The sequence below is a fragment of the Conger conger genome, chromosome 15 (genome assembly GCF_963514075.1).
Source record: "Conger conger chromosome 15, fConCon1.1, whole genome shotgun sequence".
NCBI lineage: Eukaryota > Metazoa > Chordata > Actinopteri > Anguilliformes > Congridae > Conger > Conger conger.
This window is the reverse complement of record NC_083774.1, coordinates 23,563,825-23,588,981: the sequence shown is the minus strand read 5'-3', so window position 1 is coordinate 23,588,981 and position 25,157 is coordinate 23,563,825. Positions and strand designations below refer to the sequence as shown.

General features: G+C 48.1%; 1 protein-coding gene and 1 long non-coding RNA gene across 3 annotated transcripts in view; one reads left to right on the top strand and one right to left on the bottom strand.

The window, feature by feature from the left end:
- The window catches only part of LOC133111289 (uncharacterized), a 49,593-nt gene extending 33,877 nt beyond the window's left edge, over positions 1-15,716 (top strand). For both annotated transcript variants that reach the window (XR_009704976.1, XR_009704975.1), the window contains one exon: positions 15,518-15,716. This is a non-coding gene — a long non-coding RNA (uncharacterized LOC133111289). The remainder of the gene's footprint in view (positions 1-15,517) is intronic.
- coro2bb (coronin, actin binding protein, 2Bb) overlaps positions 1-22,225 on the bottom strand; it is a 51,982-nt gene extending 29,757 nt beyond the window's left edge. Inside the window, exon 1 of the mRNA XM_061221486.1 lies at positions 21,960-22,225. Within this exon, the coding sequence (XP_061077470.1) occupies positions 21,960-21,974 (15 nt within the window). The 5' untranslated portion in view covers positions 21,975-22,225. The remainder of the gene's footprint in view (positions 1-21,959) is intronic.
- Between the last annotated feature and the right edge of the window lie 2,932 nt (positions 22,226-25,157).

Here is a 25,157-nt window from a genome sequence, read left to right as displayed (position 1 = left end):
TTGCCAGTAAGTGCCAGTACGGTTGATCTTTTACCCACAAAGAAAGCTATAAAAAAAACGCACTGCCATATCAAGAGGTGAGCTTTCAAGGCCGAAAAACAAGCATAACGAAAGAGGAGCTTATTTACCTGTACAGAAAACACAACTTGTGTTTGTAACATTCTGTGTTGATGTCGTGGCGGTGACTTAAGTGCAGAATCATCAGAGTTACATTACATTACATTATTGGCATTTGGCAGACGCTCTTATCCAGAGCGACGTACAGTTGAATAGACTAAGCACGTTGGGGCTGGCAGGCCATTTCAGCCATGTCAAACCCAGTTCTGATGATTCTGCTCTAAAGTCATAATGAAGTCATTCCATTCTTAGCCTAAAGCATAGTTGTAGGCTAGCCATAAGGTTCTGACAAATCACACCTCATAAGTCCTTGTAGGATCAATTATTGCAGCTGGTAACCACCCGGCTCTCCGTGCACGCAACAATTATCCACAAACACACAAGGGCTATTACATATGCTCAAGTCCTGCACTGTGTTGCAGTTAACTCAATCAGGTGTGTGTCTCAATAGCCGCACAGCACGCAGTGAAGCCACAGCTGTGCTCAGCATAGAGCACTGACAGAGAAGGAAGACCAGCCCAGCAAGCTCCGCTATGGAACCTCACAATGAGCAAACACTCACAGGAAACTTTCTCACTGCAGCAAAAAGCAGATTTTTGCGGTTCAGTCTGACTCCGACTTTTTTAAGGAAATAATTTCACGGGCCTGTCGACAGCCCCAGATGAGTGATTAAGAGGTACAGGATTGGCTGCATGAATTTAATGTCATTGTCTCTCTCTCTCCCTCGTGCTTTCATTTTACAAGCTTTCCCACGTCTGGATTGTGTCAGCGAGTGGTGTGTGGCTGCATGCATGTTATTGTGATGTTTGCTGCGTAAGCTGCAGTGATATATTAAAGCAGTGTTGCCTGTTAGCGATGTGTGCCCCGCCCTATGGAGCCCACTGCATCGGCGCCATGCCTCTGTCTAGGGGCTCTTAACGCTGCCTCCAGCCTGGCTGGCCCAGTGAGGGCGTGGCCCCCCAGCACAGCAAATACCATGGCAACATTACCCCGCTGGCTAATTAACATAAATAAGCCTGTGTTCAGACACTATTTAGCATGTAACTAATTAACAGTAAAACTCATGACTGCAAATCCATGTAGCTATATCAGTAGCTACCTCAAATTCACTGTTTGACTTTGAACCCAGTCATAACTCCCAGGCACAGAACCAGCTAGCAGGGTAGTAATCTTGCTCTATTTCTAAATTCAGAGATTTCTTAACAGACAGCTCGCTATTTAAAAATGACAGTGCTGCACATTGAAAGTTGTTGGCAACCAAACTAGTTTCCTGCACGAATATATCCCCTGGACCCTGACGCGGCACTGTCTGTAGTGTGACTAAAGTGATTTGTAATTGGGGTGTGATTATAACAATGGAGTTAATGAGGGCTTAAAGAGGCGCATGCTGTCTACATTTTCAATCTACTCTATAGAGAAGGCTTATGCAATATATGGATTTAATGCCAGAATGTAAAAATTCAATAACTCTGTGAATCTGTTTTCCATTCGGTTTCAATCAGTGCAACTGTTTACCAGCTGAAACAATATTGTGTATTGTACTGTATGTTTACTCCGATGTCCTTCTGTAATGAAACCCTGACACCCAGCGCAATATCTATTCCTTAGGGCAATATTCACAATACCCTAGTACAGCAAAGCAATCACAGTAGCATACTGTCCCTACATTAAAATGGTGACCTTCACATGCGTGCCAAGGGCTGTGCATGCACGAAATTGAAGCAAAGGAACATTTTTGTTTATATAATTTGTAATTTATTCTAAAAGCATATTGGTTGTCTGGCTCTGCCATTTCAATCTGTGCAGGTCAGGATGAAATATACAGTTATACAAGGACATGCACACTCATTTGTATTCACGTACACACACATAAACGCTCGCACACACACACACACGCACACACACACACACACATGCACACACACAGGTGCAGAGGAAAGCTTTGTTTGTACAGGATATGGAGTCACAAGGGCATATCCTTACCCGGTACAATGTGCTGAGTTGGCCATACACTCTCATTGTGTCTGTCTCCTACAAACAAAAGAGGCGGCTAAACTGCCTTAATGATATGCAAGTGTTTGAAGCCCAGACTTCCTTATTTGCCTCCCCCCCTCCCCAATTAACACGATGTTAACTGGAAAGGAAACATTCTCCATCAGAGATTAGACGTGCTTAACAATATCCGTTGAAGGAATGATATGTTTTTATATGGATATTAAGGTGGGCAATTCGGAAGCAGGAAGGTTGTGTGAATTCATTTTGTGAATTCATGTTTAACTGACTCACATTCCTCTGGTGCTCAGAGGAGTCTGTGCCTCTGTGGTTTTTGGGGAGTGCCGAGATGGGCCGAGAGGGACTGTAGGGGAGCCAGCTCACGCAGGAGGAGGCTGGAGCAGGACGGGGCTGAGGAGACGTTTGACGTTCGGGGGAATCGATGCGGTCTGGCTGGCCGACAAGTTGTTGTCCGGGAGACAGATTCTACTTAGCAGACAGCTGGGCTTTAATAAAACACTGCAGCTCCTCTGGCAGGTAGAACGGGTCCACTTTGGGAATAAGTGGCTGAAAGATACAGCTTCACCAGCAAAATGCCAACAGCTCATGGGGGGCTTTTGTCAAGTAAAATGGAATTGCTGTAAACTGTGTCTCTATTCTTCAGCATCATTTGAATGGCAAGTGCCATGAAGCTTATGTTATTGCCTCATGTTATTGGGGAATAAAAAGAAACTACACCTTAAAATGTCCAGGATTGAAGTCTAACAGAACCATTTATACTCTGGTAACACTACCCTCTGGGTAACCGACATAAGGATCTTCAGTTCAGTTCATGTCATGGTAATGTCACTGGCTGCATCAGTGTTGACATAACATACCATATGCCTATTTTTCAGTTATTGAGATAAGCGCTTATGAATGCTTATGTACTTCTTATGTGCTATGAAGTGTATATGAAGGAGTTATATAGCTCTTATGTACAAGCCTTCAAACGCCATACTCCATAAGGGTTGATTTAACACTGAACATTTCGCTTGCAGTGAAAAATAGGATGTAGTCAGTCAGTGGTGTCTTGCCTTGAGACAGTAATGGATTCTTCTCAGTGGGATGCCATGATGTCGCAGTGCTTGCTTCTTCAGCAAGGATATAGAGTGATCATTTGGCAGCACTTCACAATGCGGTGCAGTTATGAATGCCGTATAAATTATTCATAACTGCAGTATGCAGTATTAAAAAATATTGTCGATGGATGATATGTGCTATGAATACATTTGTCAGTCTGTTAGTGAGCTATGTAGGGAGAGGTTAGGGTGGGATTATGGAAACTGAACTGAAATAGTCATAACAGGACAGTAGCGTGGTTGAATGGAATTTCCCATTCTGCACACACTGGCCTTATCACAATATCTGAACTCAATAATCTTCAAGTGAAAATGAACGTTGTATTTTTAGGGAAGTACAATGCATTATTAAGCATTAGTAATTGCACAGGATTGTGAAGCACTGGTGCTAATTTAACATGCTCAGATATTCACACCTCTGTCGAGAGCCGGTCTTATCAGGTTATTGTCAGTTCTGTCGACTGAGCCTGAAGCAGCTCCATTTAGTTTTTTCCTTTAATTTGCTGGTGCTGAGTGGGGTGCAGGAGATTAGATATGACCGCACAATGGCTGCAGCTCGGTGTTGGGGTCACCGCTTCCTAACGGACACGCCTGTGCTGCTACAATGGGGCTCCCTGCATTGTCTATGGTACCCGTGGAGGTCAGAGGTCAGGGAAGGAGAGGCTCCGGCGACGTTAACATCCTTCAAGTCGCTCCTCTGTTGTCTTTGTGTGTTTATACAACAGTTCATTTCCTATTTCCTTCAGACTCAAAGGGACTCAGTGTAAATGTACACTCTATTATCATTTATGGCTAAAATGTATTTTAAATACATTTCTACAGAATCTATAAAAAAAAGATGCTTTAATTCACATTTTGTACAATAATCTATGGGATATGCGTGTCATTCATGCATGGGCTTAGAAAGTAACAAAGGACTGATTTATTACAGTGCTGGTTATTGTCAGAATTCAATTCAGAATTCAGACTGAATTGGTTTCATGTGAACACACCAAATTTTCAGATTGTAAAATAAGTCAGAGGAAAAGCAGAAGCTTCCCTGGTCTCCCTGGCCTGTCACTCGGGCGCTGACGAGGTGATTGAATGGGAGGTGACCTGAGAGAGCAGCTCCGCTTTGTTACACTCTAACGTCTTTGGTTGGTTAAAGCAATTAGCAGCCAGAGTGAGGAATGAGCTGAGATAACAGATGGGTGGGGTGCTGAGGGAGGAGGGGAGGGGAGGGGAGGAGAGGGGGGAGGGGAGGGGGGAGGGGCACGGTTGCTAACAGAGGATGTGGGGAGAGCGGGTGGGGATTTTCAGGAGCAGAACAGAAGGTAACAGATTGTGACTCAGCAATATCCTTGTCTTAAAAATATGTATATATACACACTTACACACACACACACACACACACACACACAAACACACACCAATAAACATTGTTTTCTGCTGTCTACTCTGTCTGTTTTAGTTTATAAAGACATTGGCCTGATTAACTGAAGAAACAACTACAGAAAGCAAAACACAAACTGTAAAATGCTAATTAATTACAGAACTGTATTCGACTGCACAGCGTATGAGCATTTGGCGGATCTTGTGTGAGCAGCTAGCCAGGTGCAATCATTCCATTAGCCTTGTGCTTGTCTGCGGCCAACTCTAAATGAGGTTTATTGTGTTGACACAGTCAGAAACCGAGTGGGAGCTAACGGTTTGCCCCGTGCAGCCAAAGATGATCCGAACCGAGGAGAGTCCTGTCTGCACAGTAGCTCAGTGAGAGAAGAGCAGCCAGGTTGCTTTGCATGGACGACACAGCACTGTGCCTTTCTGCCAAAAGTGCCACCAAGTCTAATTACGTTGCTTACAAGCCTGCCTCAATTCCTAAAAAAACAATGAACTCAGTATATTCCTTACGGCATGTCCCGGTGCTAACTCTTTCTCTCCCAGTGCAACTGCGTGTCACTTGATGTGACACGACTATCACATCTGCTCAGTCTGCTGTTAAACTCTTTCTCATAATGCAACTTAAACATAACATAGTGATGTGACACTGACAGTGTTTCCTAATGCACGCCGTTCAGACTAATGAGTATATTGCATCTGACGGTATATGAGGTTCATGGTAGCTTGTACCTGGCCTTAAAGTACCCTCTTCCACTGCCCATGTCCTGCCTCATGCCCTGTAAATTCAGATTCCAAAGCTTCGAGGTTATTCCCGAACGGATATTCCATACAGCGTCTGGCTGATTACATGAAAAGAGCTGCACTTGCTCTCGTCTGCTTCTGTGTGTGGTTTCTGGTGCACTGTCCACCTACCCCACTCCAGGTTTGACTTTCACCAGACTCCCAACCAGATGTCTTACTTACAGCTATGTAGTACTGCGATGGCACTGATATGTCTGTGATTTTCTTCAGTCGAATACATGAAGCGCGTCTCCACCTCACTGACTGTGCTCCTCACGTGACTCCATAAAGGTTATTTCTAAACTGGACGGTGCGCTAGTCTTTGAAGTGGCTGCGGGAGGTGTTGGGGAGGGGCTGATGCTCACTGGGAGATATGAGAGTCTGTGGGCTGGGGGGATATGGGAGTCTGTGGGCTGGGGGATATGGGAGTCTGTGGGCTGGGGGGATATGGGAGTCTGTGGGCTGGGGGATATGGGAGTCTGTATGCCAGGGAGATATGGGAGTCTGTGTGCTGGGGGATATGGGGGTCTGTGGGCTGGGGATATAGGAGTCTGTGTGCTGGGGGGGTATGGGAGTCTGTGGACTGGGGGGATATGGGAGTCTGTATGCCAGGGAGATATGGGAGTCTGTGGACTGGGGGGATATGGGAGTCTGTGTGCCAGGGAGATATGAGAGTCTGTGGGCTGGGGGGATATGGGAGTCTGTGGACTGGGGGGATATGGGAGTCTGTGGGCTGGGGGGATATGGGAGTCTGTGTGCCAGGGAGATATGAGAGTCTGTGTGCCAGGTATCCCTGCTCAGCCTGGCACTTCCTGCTTGAGCGGCCCTGGAGAAGGAAGTGCCCAGCCCCCGGTCCATCTGTCTGGGAACGCGAGCCATTGCCCACCACCCTGCCTTTATTCCTCCACCTCGAAGAAACCACGTCCCCTGCCCTCTGGGCTGTTTTTAATTTACAGGAGGAGCAGGTGCCATACAGGTGCTGGCACTGCCTGCCTGTTCCTGTCATATCCTGACACGCGCTCCAGGATGAATTTCATCCTCAAACCTTGAAGGGAGCAGGACCCAGAGCCCTGCTGGAAACAGACCAGGCTGTCATCTCCTAATGCAATTACCCAGCCTGCTGATGAGATTTATGTCCCTTCACTCTGACATCACGTTTCACTATATCATATTAGGCTCCTGCTTTTTCCTCACTAATCTAATCCCGTTAGTCCCTCTCCCTGCTCACCCAGAGTCCTCCTTCTCCCTCTGTAGAATACTGACACCCAGAGTCCTCTAGTCCCTCTGTAGAATACTAACACCCAGAGTCCTCTTAGTCCCTCTGTAGAATACTAACACCCAGAGTCCTCTTAGTCCCTCTGTCGAATACTAACACCCAGAGTCCTCTTAGTCCCTCTGTCGAATACTAACACCCAGAGTCCTCTTAGTCCCTCTGTAGAATACTAACACCCAGAGTCCTCTTAGTCCCTCTGTCGAATACTAACACGCAGGGTCCCCTTAGTCCCTGTGCAGAATACTAACACCCAGAGTCCCCTTAGTCCCTCTGTAGCATACTAACACCCAGAGTCCTCTAGTCCCTCTGTCGCATACTAACTCCCAGAGTCCTCTTAGTCCCTCTGTCGAATACTAACACCCAGGGTCCCCTTAGTCCCTGTGTAGAATACTAACACCCAGAATCCCCTTAGTCCCTGTGTAGAATACTAACACCCTGAGTCCCCTTAGTCCCTGTGTAGAATACTAACACCGTGAGTCCCCTTAGTCCCTCTGTAGAATACTAACACCCAGAGTCCCCTTAGTCCCTCTGTAGAATACTAACACCCAGAGTCCCCTTAGTCCCTCTGTAGAATACTAACACCCAGAGTCCCCTTAGTCCCTCTGTAGAATACTAACACCCAGAGTCCTCTTAGTCCCTGTGTAGAATACTAACACCCAGAGTCCCCTTAGTCCCTCTGTAGAATACTAACACCCAGAGTCCTCTTAGTCCCTCTGTAGAATACTAACACCCAGAGTCCCCTTAGTCCCTCTGTAGAATACTAACACCCAGAGTCCCCTTAGTCCCTCTGTAGAATACTAACACCCAGAGTCCTCTTAGTCCCTGTGTAGAATACTAACACCCTGAGTCCCCTTAGTCCCTGTGTAGAATACTAACACCGTGAGTCCCCTTAGTCCCTCTGTAGAATACTAACACCGCGAGTCCTTGTGTGTTACAGCTGTTGCCAGTTTAGCCATCATCCTAACACAGAGGAAGAGCTCAGTCATTATGACAGCGCTTTGTTCACTTCAGCTGTGCACTGAGGGGGTGGCTGTCAGACTGAGAGAGGAGCCATCTCACCGCCCACGTTCACGGTCAAGGAACCACCGCTTCGATTCGGGTTTTTACAACATGACTAAATATGCAAAATTAAAACATCACTTCTTTCGTCTATTGCTGGAGTTGAATAGCTCTTTTGGAAATGTGTATTTTGCGAAACTGTGTGTCTGTGTGTGACTGCTGTGTGGGGGTCTGTGTGTCGCATGTCTGAGTGCACGGAAAATGGGAGTGGAACAGTTGCCAGTGTCCTTTGATTCTGTTGGAGTGTATTTCAGATGACTTTTTTCCCAGTAGTTCAGTGAATTTCACCCATTACTTAATTTCTAGTCCACATGGGTGGCCTTTTGTCCAGAGGGGGAAATTGCTTTCCCAGGATAGGAGTCTCCTATTATGATTTCCATTTCATCAAAAGTATATTCATATGTAACATGAATCCATCGACATTAGCAGAGAACTGTGTCTATTCATTGCTGTGTCCATTTGCTGGTCCTGTACTGGGCAGAACACCATATACGCAGCTTCAGAGCCATCATGAGCGAACGCATTGAGTCCCTCCTCATCAACCTGTCGATTGTTCTTTCACACTTCCCTGATCTGTCCTACTTTCAGCCCCAGTCACATGGCACGGCTCTCTTTTCATTAATCTCCTGGGTGGAGAGTTTTTAATCTGGCCTTTCGTTCCTGAAATAGTCATTCTTACACAACGGCCATGTTTTCCCTCGCTTTTCCTCCAACACCTGCTCGATCCAGGCTGTTCTCTCCCTCAGCCGCTGTCGTCCAAGGGCCCAATACCGCTTGCCTTGAGAAATGTTTGTAATCGCCGTAGTTTTTGATCGGTCTGCCTTTCACACTGAAACAGAGCTTTCACTGCTGCAGCACAAACGGTGTGATCACGCTAGCGATGTGCTTGCCAGGCTGGCCGGATGAGAACAGACAGCCTGGCGTTGCTTATATTTCCCCTGCTTAAGATAACTGATGAAGAGTCAGCGTGTTCGAATGGCCTGACTCTCCTGCCGTATCTGCAGTCTCTCTCTTATCAGCTTTCTTTTAAAACGGCCTCTCTTTGTGCAGCCTGAGTTGAGTTTGTTCTTCTGTTATGATTGGTTTGCCATGTTGTCCCTGTGGATGGCTTCATTCTTGTTTCTTTCTTTCTTCCCTTGTTGCACAGGGTCAGGTCTACTGAGCTGCACCTGGCTCCCTGTCTGTCTGAGCCTGCAGGCCTGTCTGAGCTGCTGCACATTATATGCACACACACACGCACACACATGCACACGCACACACAAACAGGCACACAAACACACATACACACACAGACACGCACACACATGCACACGCACACACACACAGGCACACAAACACACATACACACACAGACACGCGCGCACACAAACACACACATGCACATACACACAGGCACACACACGCGCACACACACAGGCACACAAACACACATACACACACAGACACGCACACACACACGCACACATGCACACGCACACACAAACAGGCACACAAACACACATACACACACAGACACGCGCACACATGCACACGCACACACACACAGGCACACAAACACACATACACACACAGACACGCGCACACACAAACACACACATGCACATACACACAGGCACACACACGCACACACACACAGGCACACAAACACACATACACACACAGACATGCACACACACACGCAGGCACACACACACACACACTGGTTTTAACCAGATACAGTGGGAGCTGATCTGTTACTGTTCATGTGTACTCAGTGGGCTCTTTATTAGGCCTTTATTAGACTTTTCTTTAGACTTATTGGTCCTCTGCTGGTATCCACTTAAGAGGTTTGACGCATTTTGTGTTCAGAGATGCTCTTCTGCATATATTTTGCATAATGTGTGGTTACTTGCATTACTGTCACCTTCCTGTAAGCTTCAACCAGTCTGGCCATTCTCCTCTGACCTCTCTCATTAACCACCATTTCTGGCACCAACAATCATTCCATGGTCAAAGTCACTTAGATCACTTCCCCATTCTGACATTTGGTCTGAAAAACAGCTGAACCTCTTGGCCATGTCTGAATGCTTTTATGCATTTAGTTGCTGCCACATTATTGGCTGATTCAATATTTGCATTAACAAGCTGATGTCCAGGTCTTCATAATAAAGTGCTCACTGAGTGTATCTGACACAGTGTTGATTCCTTGGATCTTTTGACTCTGAGTGAAAAGGATTTTCATGGAAAGGGATAGATCATTAAAAATAATTGTTCATTCCATGTTTGATAAGATTTAATCCTAATCCTACACAATTCCTCTGTTCAGAGATAATGGGTTTTTAGACACGACCTGGACAGAATCCGCGGTGGGGAATGAGATAATAGGTTTTTAAATTATCATGGCAGGATCCTCACTAACACCACTAGAACATGCTGCTAATAGCTAGAGAGGCTATTGGGTAATTTGTATCAATTAGACTTTTCTGAACTGCCTTTAGAGTCTAATCATTCTGCTAGTAATTTGGACAAATCTGTGAGTAGGCTCTGTAATGGGGAATGCTGTGAATATGTGAGGGGGATAGTGACGTTATGGAGTTAACTGCCTCAAAGAAAGGACAAGTTAAGTGACCTGACAGAAATATTATTTTGTTAGTTCTGTCATGACCTCGGCCCTATTTTCAAGAGAAGCAAATGAATGAATAAATCCATACAAAAAAAACTCCCTCACTTCCATCTCCAGGTGGAATGTGTCTGCACAGAGCAGAAGAGTGAAGAGCTGTGCATGACTAAGTACAAATTCTTTGCCAGAGCAGATGCTCATTTCAAGTGAAAGCCTGCAGTATAAACTGGCCAGCAAGGATTTCGAAGTCCACTTTGTCTATATTATGAGATAAAATATTTGCATGAAACTACTGCCCAACTCATCGCAAAATGAAAAACTGACACTTGGATTGAATATAAATCTATCAAAATATGAAGACTTTTATCTTGGGGGTGGAATTTCTCCTTTGGCTGATCTGTCTCTCTCCCGTCCAAAAATAATTCTCTGAGAAAATAAAGGAGTTGGCTTGGAGAGCTGTGGCTGGCAAACACGACCACGGCCACAGAGAGGGAAGAGCCAAGGAATTCTGCGCTGGAATGCAGAACCACATGCTTCTCAGCTGGCTTCTATCTGAGAGTGTATATTGATTTTATTTCCCCTTGAAAAACAATAACAGTGGGAGAACGGGCTGATGGCATTGCGCAAGCGCTAGTGGTGAGCTTGTGTGGCCGCGGTTTGTTTTCCTTTGTGTGAAGTGCCTTAATCTTCATATCGGCCTACCAGATTACCACAGAGCTTTGGTTGCTTTTCTGTGATTTTGGACGCCATTACAGATTAGGGAGAAATAAATAAATAAATTAAGAAAAGCTTGAAAATGTGTTTCTAATTAGAGGGCTGGGGAGGGAATGTTTTTGTTAGTGTGGGCTCAGTTTCATGGAAACAAAGCAGAATAACACGGTTCCAGTAATTAAGTAAATGATTGCCTAACCTTCAAAATAATGTGGTGATCAAACAGAATAAGTATTCTCACAGATCAACTGTGATGGATTATTTTGATTCTCAGTTAGAAAGTATACGCTGAGGAAATATGCTTGAAAGTACATGATATACTTGGTAGGTGCTTTGTCTTCATAGTCATATTCTGGCCTGTGACAGTATTAGCCTTGGAAACAGGAAATGTATTTTCTTGCATGCCAAATTAAAGTCCATGCTTATTAATATATACAGTGTTAATTTTTATTCATACTTGAAAGGCACTGTGCATTTCAATGAGCGAAAAGGGAATATTTCCAAAGACCTCTGTCAAATCTTGATTTCATTGTGCTGAGGGTTTTGAAACGGACATCCCCACTGTGTTGCCATAGGGATATGGTGAGAACGCAGATGGTCATATTCAATGGGAATTTCTGTGCTGACTTTTTTATCACAAGAGGCAGTTTTCACAAGAGGCAGTGTAAGGCATTTCCAGCGCTCTAATCTGTTTGCAAGGAACAATAAACCCTGCGGACATTAAACAGCGAGAGCAGCCGAATGTGTTCATAGCCTGGGGCTCCCAATTACAGCCCTCACGCTTTGCTCTCGTTTTCGTATTTCCCCCCACAGACACGCCGTTCGGAAAGCACCGCACTAATGCGGGCGTCTCTGGCGAACCTCATCTTCAGCGCGTATAGGCGCAAATGAGACGCGACTAAAAGCCCAATATTAACACGCTGCTTATTATCAGATCAGCAGCTCATGACTAGGAGATAATAGGACTGGGGTAAACAGCGCTATCCTTTCGTATCCCGCATCCGCAATGCCCCCCTGAAGAGAAGAGCTGAGAGAAGGATTTCAGGGAGCAATCGTGTTCACCCACGGGCTGACTTCGCCACTTCTAGGAAGCGAGCCCAAACGCAGCAGGAAATGGAGCCGCGTCAGCCATTCTAAACGATATTGCTCTGAAGCCGGGGTTTGCCGCGGAACAGAAGTGCTCCTGAAGGAGCTTATGTATTTATCGCTGAGAGATCATTTATCTTTATGGAAGATTGTATGGATTTATTCCGCCTCAAGATAACCTTTCATATGCGCGGGGTAGCTTCCCATTTATTTCTTTTTTAATCTCTCTTGTTTTCTTAAGGTAATATCTCAAATGTGGATAGTATGCTGGGTATGCAGGATAGGTGTGTGTGCGCGAGTATACACTTTGTATATTTCATACAGTGCAGTTAGTAAGTATTTGGACAGTGATACTGTATAAAAAGGGCCACTTTTCCTACATGGTTCACATGATTTGGATGTAAATACCTGAAAATAATAGCTGACGGTCTCTACTTTAACCTCATATTCATTGTTTTGAATATGATCCAAAGTGCTAGATAACAGCAAAAAAGGCAAATTTGTGACAATGTCCACTGTGTTCTATATATTTACACGGTTTATATTTAATTTTAAGCTGCTGTAGTAGCTTAAATGTCCTGAAATTAATTAAGGAGGCGTTTAAAGCATGGCTTATGGCATTTCCACACTTTAAACAGAAAGGAAGCGAGAGAGAGAGAGAGAGATGGGGGGATAAGCTTAACAACCCCTACTTTGCGAAGCTGACACACTTTTCTGTCTGTAACTGGATTACACGGTGGGAGTCGGGCCCCAGCGTGCGCTCGAGACCCATCAGCGCAAAACGTCCCCACGAGCCGTGTGTGTGACCGACCGATTCTGCATGGGGACGTCCCCAAAAAGAGGATCTGTCTGCTCCTCTGAGACACACAGAGCCTCACTGTGTGGGGGAGAGTAGCCCCACACACAGGCCCCATACACACACAGCTGCTCTGGAACAATGCACAATACGCACAGATGCGGCGCAGGATACAGCCTATATGTGAGCACTCCGCTGGAATGAGAGCCGACGGGCTTTTCCTAAAGGCAGCCCCTCTATTTTGCTGCCACGGGAGAGGTATCGTTGCTGCTGGGGTGAAGGGACCGATCGCGCCTGGCGAACAGCATGTAATTTAGGCAGGTCTAATCCTGAGTGGCACACAGATTGCAGAGAGCCCAGCCACCCATATAAATGAAAGTGTTTACACGGGAACAAGGGCGCGCTGAAACAGATGGCAGCCGAAAAAATGAGTCAATTCCTGCTCCTCCAGGAGAGGAGCGTGGGCGGTGCTGCTACCTCTGCCAGTTTCCGAGTGCCACTGTCAACCCCTCACCCCCAATCACGGGTACTCACCACCCCCTCCCCCCTTTTCTTTATCTCTGTCTCTATCGCTCTCTCTCTTACTCACACTCTCTGTCTCCCATTGGACCCTGTACACTTCCCCCTCTCCCACACACTCTCTCTCCCACTCTCTCTCTCGCACACCCACTCACTCTGTGTCCCATTGGATCCCGTACACTTCCCCCTCTCCCTCAGCTTTCACAAGGTGCCCATTTTTGAGTGACCGCTCCGCACCTCACACCCTGGTTACACAACACTACCAGTGGCAGCTGCGGCCTGCTAGATCTGTGACTCACAGCAATTGGGGGTCTGTAATTATGACGTCACACCCCCCCTTGGTTATCAATGTCAGGCTCCAGCCTCACTACAACATCAGCTCCAACAGTAAGACAGGCCTAGGCAGCCCCGACGGTGTCCCGGGGTGGGGGGTGTATGCGTGGGTGCAGGCTTTTAGCTTCGACAAATTTTGTCCCCTAAGTAGGGCCTTCGATTCCAGGCACTATCTTAAATGTGCTTTTATACAGCATGTGTAAACACTTGCTCATGAGAAGCATTTGCAGCCAACTATCTGAATGAGAGACTCCCCTCCCCTACAGTTTTCTGTGAGAATCCTTTTCCTGAGACTGAAGACACCCCAGTGGGTTTCTCTTCCTTTTGTTAATTCTGCGTGGGGGTCTGCTCTTCCTGCTTGACCAATGATACGTTACCCTCGCGTTTCCCCCCTCCTGCAGTATAAATCTTCTGTGTGGATGCTGCTTCAATGGAACGTTTCCTGTACGACCATAAACCGTGAACCCCTGACATTTTAATAAATCCAGACCAGGAGAGACGATGCATATTCCCAGGTCTGAGGAATGACCCCCTGCTCCCAGATAGCGAGAGTTGGAGCTATGAAAATGAGTTGAGCAGAGCTGGTCTGAGAGGCCTTCCTCTTGCATAACTCATGTACCAGCAGAGCAGACATTTTATTGGACCCCAGTGTCATTTACTGATATGATTTCGGCAGGGGGGTCGACAGGTAGGTGTGCGGGGGCAGGTTTCACTGAATCCATGACTGTGAACCTGCTGCTTTCCTGGAAGCCTGAAAACGGTTTCCGTTGCCTTAATTGTGGAATGGGCATTACATTACTGACACCAGATACTTTATCTATATTCCATGAATGTCCCGCTCTATTTCTGATAGGGTGTGCAGATTCAGATGGGCTATCATTAACTGACTTGACTTCAGTAACTGACTCGATTGGTGTAAAATTGCGATGTCGTTGCATCTTGTGCCTGTGGCGTAGTCTTGCTGACCATCATTGTTATCTTGCTGGCCCTTTAGGCTCCAGAAGAGAGACCTAGTATGGTGCACTCATAGAAATGACTGGAGGGAAAATCTGACCAATTAAGTCCCTGCATATCTTCTCTGTTGAGAGTAGCACTTTGATTGTTCTCTTTTGCTTTTGTCAGATAGTTGCTGTTTTTCAGTTGTCCATCACAGTATCTGGTAATGTGCTGCCCTTTAAGGGAGAAAAACACTGAATGAATCTCCACAGAGCTGCAGTAGTGCGATTGCGTAATAGTGAAACGATTCTCACAGATAGAAGCATCTCCAGAACACCCTCATCTTCTGAAGCCTTCAGATCCTTTCTGACAGCCGCCCACTTATCAACCCCCCCCCCCCCCCCCCCCCCAGTGACCACCCCCGCACTGCCCACCACCCACGCAGTGTGGACCGGCCACCGTGCCTGGCAGAGGGGGAGTCTCTCCTCCACCGCGGCGGTCAGCCTGTCCGAAGCTCCCGAGGGAGGCGCAGAGGGGAGTCTCTGCGGCGGGAGGCTGGCACGCTCGCCCGGCGAGAATCCCTCCATCAATGCGCCCATTCACCGCGCCGCACTCGGCCCAGAGCGCTGACACACTCTCTCCATGACAACACCGGCACGGAATCTCTGCCCAAACAGGAAGCGGACCCGTCGTAACAGACGGCCGTTTAGAGTGGCACTCTCCGCGCGGCGATATTTATAACTGACACGTTCTCTTTTTCTCCTTCCCTCCGGGCCCTCCCTCGCCACCCCTGCTCTCCCGGCGCGCCTCAGCAGCGATGCCACATCCTCACAGCGCCATATGAGCCAGGAGTCTGGAGGAAAGGCTGAGGAGATAGTCACGCCTGAATGGATGACTGTAAACTTACTATGAAATTTTGTATTGTAGACTACATTAGTGGTGGTAAAAGTGCAGTATGTAGCACAGCAGTGCACACACACACACACACACACACACACACACACACTCACACACACACACACACACACACACACACACACACTGCTGTGAGCTGATTGGCAGACAGTCTGCAGGCAGTGATCTCATCTCCTCTGAATGCTCTTTCAGGAGAATGAATGCATTTTTGTGGTTTTCTTACAACTTTTTTATTCACCCCTTCATAATAAAGGGAGAAAAACAAGAAATCGTAATCTCTCATTTGTCCAGAGCTGGCTTCCCTCAGTAGTAGGTTCATGTGAACATTAGGACATTGGGTTGCTAGGACTGCACTGGAGATGCAGGTTAATGCATCAGCCTGAGTATAGTGAAGCATCTGAATGGGTAGATGAATACCGTAGCCCATAGCTCAGTCATAATCCATGTTCCCTTATTGATATTGGATTATTTGTAGCATATACACCACTGGTGATAACTCCAAAACCAGGGTCAGCTGTGAATGTGCCATGTAGCTTTAATATTATGTTCTGTTTGATTATTTAAGATTTATTTTGTTGTTTGCACTGCCTCTGGACTGATCAGGTATGGTAGGAAAGTCCAGTCAAACTTGTACAGCCATTTCCCAGAGCTGGGTCAGATGTGGACTGCTATCCCTGTCTAAATGGTTTCCCACTCCATTCTTGTGGGGCAGTTCTTTAATGACTTTGCTGGAGCACGATTACTGATGTCAAACAAACTTAAACCTTCAGCTGGACCTGTGGGTTATATGTTGACCAACCATTGATGAGCCTTGTGGTGAGAATGTCTCTGGAAAGTGACACTGAACCATGCCAACAACTTCAAACATGGACATTTTCTCTGTGCACAACACCTAGCATTAAAAGAGCTTGATTGTCTGCCTGTCTGGAGGGCATACGTCACCCATCAGGAAGCTGATACCATGGAAAGTGCTGACCCTGTGTCCTCAGACACCGCTCCTGTGTCTTCAGACACCGCTCCTGTGTCTTCAGACACCGCTCCTGTGTCCACACACACCGCTCCTGTGTCCATACACACTGCTCCTGTGTCCCCACACACCGCTCCTGTGTCCCCACACACTGCTCCTGTGTCCCCACACACCGCTCCTGTGTCCCCACACACTGCTCCTGTGTCCCCACACACTGCTCCTGTGTCCCCACACACCGCTCCTGTGTCCCCACACACTGCTCCTGTGTCCCCACACACCGCTCCTGTGTCCTCACACACCGCTCCTGTGTCCCCACACACTGCTCCTGTGTCCACACACACCGCTCCTGTGTCCACACACTGCTCCTGTGTCCACACACACCGCTCCTGTGTCCACACACTGCTCCTGTGTCCACACACACCGCTCCTGTGTCCACACACTGCTCCTGTGTCCCCACACACTGCTCCTGTGTCCTCACACACCGCTCCTGTGTCCTCACACACCGCTCCTGTGTCCCCACACACTGCTCCTGTGTCCACACACTGCTCCTGTGTCCCCACACTGCTCCTGTGTACCCTCACACACCGCTCCTGTGTCCCCACACACTGCTCCTGTGTCCACACACTGCTCCTGTGCCCCCACACACTGTTCCTGTGTCCTCACACACCGCTCCTGTGTCCCCACACTGCTCCTGTGTACCCTCACACACTGCTCCTGTGTCCACACACTGCTCCTGTGTCCCCACACTGCTCCTGTGTCCACACACTGCTCCTGTGTCCCCACACTGCTCCTGTGTACCCTCACACACCGCTCCTGTGTCCCCACACTGCTCCTGTGTCCCTGCGTTGGCTGCTACCACTTTCTTGGTGTGACTGTCACAGCTGTTCTTACTATTATTCATCTTTAATTGAATTCAGTGGTCATCTGTTGCTGTTCAAGGGAGGTTTCATATGTGTGTATGTGTGTGTGTGTGAGTTCCTGCAATAATATAATCCTCAGGGAGAGAGGGTTAGAGGTTAACTAGAGGGACTCCCTTGAGGCGGGGTCAGGGCTCTGGTCCCTAGTGGCTGCTTAAAGCTGCTGTCTCAGGCGGAGATAATGACATCCACCAGCACTTGCCTACTATCTCCAACTAAGCTGTACTACCCCTTACCCTTCAGTACTCTGCAGTAGGTCTCCACAATGCTACTGCCCCATCTGCCAGTGTAAAGGTACCACACCCACCCACACACACACACACACACATGCAGACACACAGGCACAAAAACACGCATACGCACACATACACACACACACACACACACACACAGGCATACACACATGTATACACACACATCGATCCTCCTTCCAGAGCACTTCTTAATCAATGCACAGCCCTATCAGCCCATTAAAAAAGAGAGCTGCACAGCATCAGTTGGTCGAGCTCAAATCCCTTCCTCATGATCGCTCTTTTACACCATCTCCCCTGCGGCAGAAACAGAGGAGCAGTGTGGCTGGTGGTTAATATGAAGCCTGTTTAGTGCTGTCTGCTTGCCTGTGGCGATCTCCCATGCAGGGCTACGCTCTGCATTTCGCTCCCTTCATAAGGGTGCCTGCTGGTTTGGCCGCCGGTCTGAATTTCAAACGCAAAAGAACCCGATGCTCCCATGACCACTCTGAGCAGCGGCGGTCCTCGGCTCTGCACGACCTCTGACCTCTGGAAGGGACACCGCCCCCCCCCCCAGCCATGAGCCCTCGGGACGTGTCTCTTATTTCCTTCCCCCCCTGAGTCGCAGAAACTCGGCCCGGGCTAAGGGTTCCCGCAGGGTTGCCGTGGGTAACGGCGGAGTAGTGGGAGCCCTGCGTTTATTGGCCTGTGCTTATGCCGGCCAGCAGATTGTGGGGAGTTCACTGGGTTACTGATCTGCAGGGAGCCAGAACAGTGCAGGGTCTCTCCCCTCCGTGGAGTCCAGCCAGCAACACACACACACACACACACACACACACACAGGCATGAATATACACACACGCACACAGCCATGAATATACACACACACACGCACAGGCATGAATACACACACACACACACACACACAGCCATGAATATACACACACACATGCACAGGCATGTATGCACACACATACACACACACACAAGAATGTACAGGCATGAATACATGCACACACATACACAGACACAAGTACACACATACATATACATATACACAGACAGAGCCACTGTTGCCGTTGTTTATAGTTGTGCTATTCATATGAAAAACAGAAACCACCCACCCAGTACCATACATAAAGGCACACACAAGTTTAATTCTGTTCCTCATACAGTATATGAAAGCATTCACACACAGCACAAATGTTCACAGAAACAGCTGCACAGCCATCATTAGTGTGGGTCCGCTCTGAACATGAGGCTGCTGGTAGAGTCTGCTACTCAAACAGGGTGTCCCACCAACTTCATACCCTGCTAGGCACTGTAGCTGGAATATTATTCCTCTATCCTCCACCCCACCAGTGACTTCTGCTCAATTCCCGAGCCTGCAAAGGGTTAAAATGTGGACTTCCTGGAAAAATGCCGTCATTGTGCCGTTTCCTGGTTGTCACGGCGCCGTGCCGTTCCCAGGAGGAAGACCCCGCCCTTTGACCACCATGTGTTTCCTTTCCTTTCTGTCCACCTGTGCCGGCACCACCCATCCCGTCCCCCCCGCCCCCCGCCCCCCGCTCTGCCTGTCTCAGTGCTGCCCTCCATAGTGGGACTGGACCTGGTCCACTCAGGTCGGGCTGTGTCAGATGAGGTGTCTCCTGTAGTAGGATTCAGATGAACGTACATGTGCCTCGGCACCTCCAGACAGCCCCGGGCACCTCTCCACACACTCTTAAGCTCTTTCTCACACAGCTCCATTTAATGAGCGCAAACATCGCAGAGGGAGAGAAAACTTCACACAGTGTCAACCTTTATTAAAGGCCTCCGGCGTAGCCCTGTAGTCTGCTCGAAGAATCTATTCCCTCCTCAATCAGCGTTTCACCCTGTTCCACATCTCTATCTGCAATGTGATTTGTCTCTAGACCTCTTCCGATCTTCCCACTTTTGTGAATATGTGTGTGCGTGTGTATATGTGTGTGTGTGTGCGTGTGTGTGTGTGTGTGCATTTGTGCAAGGTTTAAAAACATTTCTGATGTGATGACACACAAACGCTAGTCCTTTTCCCTGGTGTAAAATTCAGCTATGACCAGCTTGAAATACCAGCTGCCACCTGTTTCAAAACATAGCTTGAGCTGGTCAAACCATGTTGAGTATGGAGCTGGTCTAACTGGTCAACCAGTTACATGCTGTTTCAAAACCTAGCTTGAGTTGTTTTTTTTCCAGCATGGTTCATCATCTTTACTTTAATCCAGCCTCTGTTGTCACAAATAATCACAACAGTTAAAGAAATTGTTTTGAAAAGGTTAGCCTGCTGCTGTGTTAGCTTCAGCCCCATTGTGAAGACGCTGTTTCGGTGTGTACGGGGGCTGAGTGATTGCTTTGCTTTGCTTTGTTGTTGACTGATGATGCATGGCCTGTCTGCCCCCTTATCGCCACAAGGTCCACGCTAGCTGAGCCGCGACTGTTTCACCGCGCCGTCGGGATAATGGGGAGGTAGAGTGCCTTTCCTTACCTCTGCACAACACAACCTCATTCTCAGCAGTCAGCAAAAAAACACTGACCTCTATCCCAAGGTCCCTGTGAGTGCCCGGCCTCAACCCCTTCTGAACGGGCATCAAGCCCCAGAGCTTCACCCCTCTCTGTCTGTCACTGGAGCATCGATGCATCCCATTCACTCAAACAGATAATTGCTACATTCCCTAGGGCATAAGTCAATGCCATTATTTATGTGTCTCCACAGATCTATATGTAGCGTGTAGATCCATCCCACTCTTTGCCACATAAATCTCTTGAAGTGATGTATTTGCACTTCGTACAGCTTATAGACTGCGTCCCTTATGAAGCTATACAGTAAATACGGAGCTGGGTTTAAAATGGTGCTGTGCTGTAAGGGGTTTCTGGGAGTCGTAGTCTTTTTCCGTGTCCTCACTCACATCAAGAAACATACTCTGCCAGACGGTCATATAAATGACTTAGATACTAGTGTTAGGTGCATGGTTAGACATTATTATGGCTGATATTTAGCTAACATATAAAAATGTGTAGTTATGTTAGAAGTCCACAGCTGTACACGCAGACTCTAAACACAGAGTTGCTCTCCTGCCTGTAGGCTTCCCCCAGTGCTCCTGTAAGCCCTCTCCGGTGCATGCTTCCACCAATCACAAATGAGCATTACCATCTCTGGCTGAGTCACCTGGTACGGACCCCTCTTTGGCCCGGCAGCAAAGTCAAACACACCTGCCCTGTTCCCCTGTATGGCCACCCCGAGCTCGTGCTGTGTACGGAGGACAGCCGCTACGCACACGCTGAGCCTGTGCCCTGTGAGGGCTCTTCCACACGCGCCGTCGTGCTGGGGACACGGGACAGACTGCCAGGGTCAGGGTGTGTGCTGCTTGGGCCCAGGCCCTTTACAAAAACAACTTTTATTGCCTCTGACTGTCACACGCTCGCATTACTGGTGGTTTTCCCATCATGCGCTTGGTGGGTGTCTGCCTGTGTGTGTGTGTGTGTGTGTGTGTGTGTGTGTGTGTGTGTGTGTGCGTAGATGCATTCAAAGGTTCTTTTTCGAGTTGTAGGCAATTCTCTGTTTGGAGTGGGGAGCAACGCGCCAGTTTCATTGTGAAACTCCTCTAGCCCTTTAACTCATTAAGAACATTTGGCCTGCTGCTGACATCAGCTGAAATTCACAGTCAGGCAGCACACACACACACACACACACACACAAACAAACACAAAAACAAACACTCACACATGCACACCCTCGCTCCTGCTCCGGCTTAGCCTCCCTCTGCTCAGGTGACACTATCTGCTTACGGCAGCTGTCCTGCACACGGGATGGAGCGCCCCCCTGCTCCTCCCTCCCCCTGGGAGATCTCTCTCTCCCTCCCGCTCTACCGTTACCCCGTCAGAGCCTTCGGGCCGCGGTCACAGATAACAGGTTTCACCCGGGGAGCGCACTGCAGGCGTCCTGCCGACATTCTGCAGCACAGAGCCGGGCCCGGCTGGTTACTGTACGCTGCCCTGCACCGAGAGCCTCCCCTCACAGACACGGAGCGCAAAGGTGAGCAGCCCATCTGCCCAGCCCTGCCCTTGAGTTCAGGAGTTCAGGCCTCTCCGCCCCTCCACCTGTCACCTTCAGCCCCCCCCCGCTCCCTCGCCTCTTGCTGCAGCCTCCTCCCGCAGAGGAGCAGCTCCCCTCCCGAAAACGACGCGGACCCCGTCCCGCCTGCCTGCCTACCTTTGTGACAGTCATGCAGAAACGCTGAGGGAGGATCCGGCCGCTGTCCCCTTCCTGCAGAGAGAGTACGAGCCGCTGTGGTGACCGCAGGTCCTTCAGCCGGAGAGAGAGGGAGAGAGAGGTAGAGAGAGGCAGGCAGAGAGAGAGAGAGAGAGAGAGAGAGAGAGGCAGGCAGAGAGAGAGAGAGGGAGAAGCCAATCGCTGCTGCCGCTGAAGCAAGTGCTGCAGTGAGAGATTGAGTGCGCGTGGTTACCACAACAGGAAGAGCTCAGCCAGGATCCCCCTCCCTCTTTCCCTCCCTCCCTCCCTCCCTCTCCTCCTGCCTCTCTCCTCTCCTCTCCTCTCTCACTCCGCCCCTCCTGGCAGTCCTAATGGAGCTCATCAGCGTGCGGGTCTGGGGAGAGAGCGGTGGGCTGAGAGATGGAGAGAGAGAGAGAGAGATAAGGAAGGGCGTAGGGGAGGAGAGGAGAGGGAGAGTCGGCCCTCGGCTTGCCGCGAACGTCGCAGTGCGCGTCAGCTGCTGTGTGTGTGTGTGTGTGCGTGTGTGTGTGTGTGTGTGTGTGTGCGCACGTGTCAGCCGCTGTGTTCGCACGTCTGCCACTGTGTGTCTGTGTCTGTGTGTGTGTGTGTGTGCAGCCATGTCTAGGTGCACCATTGTTAGAACAGTGAATATATTTATTTAATTTTGGCCAGTTTCTCTTTCTCTCATTAGTAATACAACTTTATTTCTCTAGTTATACGAGTTAATTTCTGAATGGGCGTGCACTGACTGAAAAAAAGCACCAACAAAGCCCTTTGTGTAAGTCACTCAAGCACTGCTGCCCACGTTAAACGGGATAGCCCATAAACAGCGGGCCATGTTTACAGCAGGGAAGCCAGGCCTGGACTCAGAAGATCACAGGTTTGAGTCCCCCGTGGGGCACTGCTCCTATACCTGTGCACCAGGTGTGTGAGGTGTGTGACCTGAGTGACCTCAGTTAATATCTAGTTGAAATAAAATACACACATGTCCAGTTGGTTTTTCTATGAGAGTTTCTGCACAGTAAATGAAAGCAGTGAGCTGTTGGCAGGGTTTACATCATGGCTCTGTTTAGTCATATAAATCAGCACAGGTGTTAACTGCATTTATGAATGGTGTGAAATGGCAGAAAGGTAAAGTAGACCCTTAGGTGTTTCTGCTGTGCTCATTCACTAGTAGATTACGAAGAATGGTCGATCTTATCTGCTTCTTCAGGTTAAAGACCCTTTTCTTGCAGTGTTTCAATTACACTAGCTGTGCACAGGGCTTGGCAATGCACATTCTTTCAGTACATCCGCCCTCCATCTTCTTCTGGTGGGTAGAGCTGTGGAATCGATCAGTCGATCAGGGTTTAAGTGCACAGTTTGTTTCACATCTTTGCACTATTTTTCCCAAAAGTACTGGAGAGGGTTCTCTGTCTCTGATGGAACTGCCAATATCCAGTCTAGTCTGCAAATCTACAAATAACCCCACCCCACTCCCCCCACAGTCTGAGATGCACCAAGCATGCTCCACACTGCCACCTCACTGTCTCATACACACACACACACACACACACACAGAGCATGCTCCACACTGCCACCTCACTGATATATGCACTGATGCAATACACGTGTGTTGTGTATGCATGTGCTGGTGTGTATGTGTGGGTGGGTGTACGCATACCTGCAGTATTTGTGTGCATCTGTCCATCTTTGTGTGGGTGCATGTAATTGGTGTGTATGCTTGTATGCTGCGTGTTAGATTTGCGGGGTTAAATGCACGTGTGTGTACATGCCTCATGTTAGATTTGGGGGGTTAAATGCACCTGTGTGTACATGCCTCATGTTAGATTTGGGGGGTTAAATGCACGTGTGTGTACACGCCTGCGTGATAGATTTGGGGGGTTAAATGCACGTGTGTGTACACGCCTGCGTGATAGATTTGGGGGGTTAAATGCGTGTGTCATTCAGTGCAGGATGTCTGAAAGGGGTCGGGTTGATGGCACAATGGGCCCTGGTGTGCTGTGGAGAACAATGGGGCTAGTGACGGCCCCCTGCTCCCAGCTCACAGCACAGCCACGGAGCGGGATATCCAGGGCCGCAGACCAGTCCCCTTCAGTCAGTCAAATACAACCTTGACCAATCAGGAAATGGCACAGCTACAAAAGGGCTGATGGGAGAGTCACAGGGAAGGGCGTTCCTTCCGGGCGCATCTCTGAGGTCCTTGACAGGCGGAAAATAAAAAGTCACGACAACATCAGGTTCCATCCGTGTAATCAGCGGGTGGTGTGATTCGTTGGTTTGTAGTCGGAGTGACCTCACACTCTGTGATACAGTTTTTTGGGGGCAAACTCTGTCGTTCACTCACAGGTAGAGAGAATGCTGGTGGTGACCTTATAAAATATCAAAAGGCATTTCAAATGCAGCAGCATCTGCCTTTGTCTGCGGTTAGCCCGGCTAATGGACGCCGGTTCCAATGTCTACTGCTTGTGGTCTCAATAGCGCCCCCTTATTTTGGGTGAGGAACTGCATTCAGAACAATGGTGGTCTATTTTGACCTTGTATTGTTTCTTAGACATTCACTGTAGATTTCTGTTAGCAAGGAAGCACAAGTCACAGGAGTCTGCAAGCACTTCGTCTTCTCTGATAACGATATACAATATATCCAGGGCAAGGTTTGATCCAACTAGATCAATATTATTGAATTTATATTCTCAAATTAGAAGGCATTTCTCTGTGCAGCTGATTCTATATCTTGCAGGAATTTTATCAGTTTACCTGAAGTTATGATAAAAGCCTTGCATATACTAATTATGCATTATCATTCGGCGATGGGACTGAAAACATCCTTCTTTGTTTAAATATCCCTTAGGTCCACTGCAAAAGCCACATCGCCCAAGAAAATAATGCATTTGAGCAACATTTTATGTGCTTTCTAGCCTTTTTAACAAAGAAGGTTAATCACATTGAGTAAATTTGTGGTTGAGCAATCGCATAATTTTATAAGACGCTACCATCTAGTGGCTATACTGAGAAATACAAGATAATATTATAAACAGAGATATTTCGCCCGCGGAAAGAATGTGTTCGTGGAACTCCTCGCATATTTTCTTGAGAATATACATTTTAGCTTTGTAAAATTGTATAAGAATTAAATTAACAATAATGGATTTGTGTATGTGTATGCCTGTGTGTCTG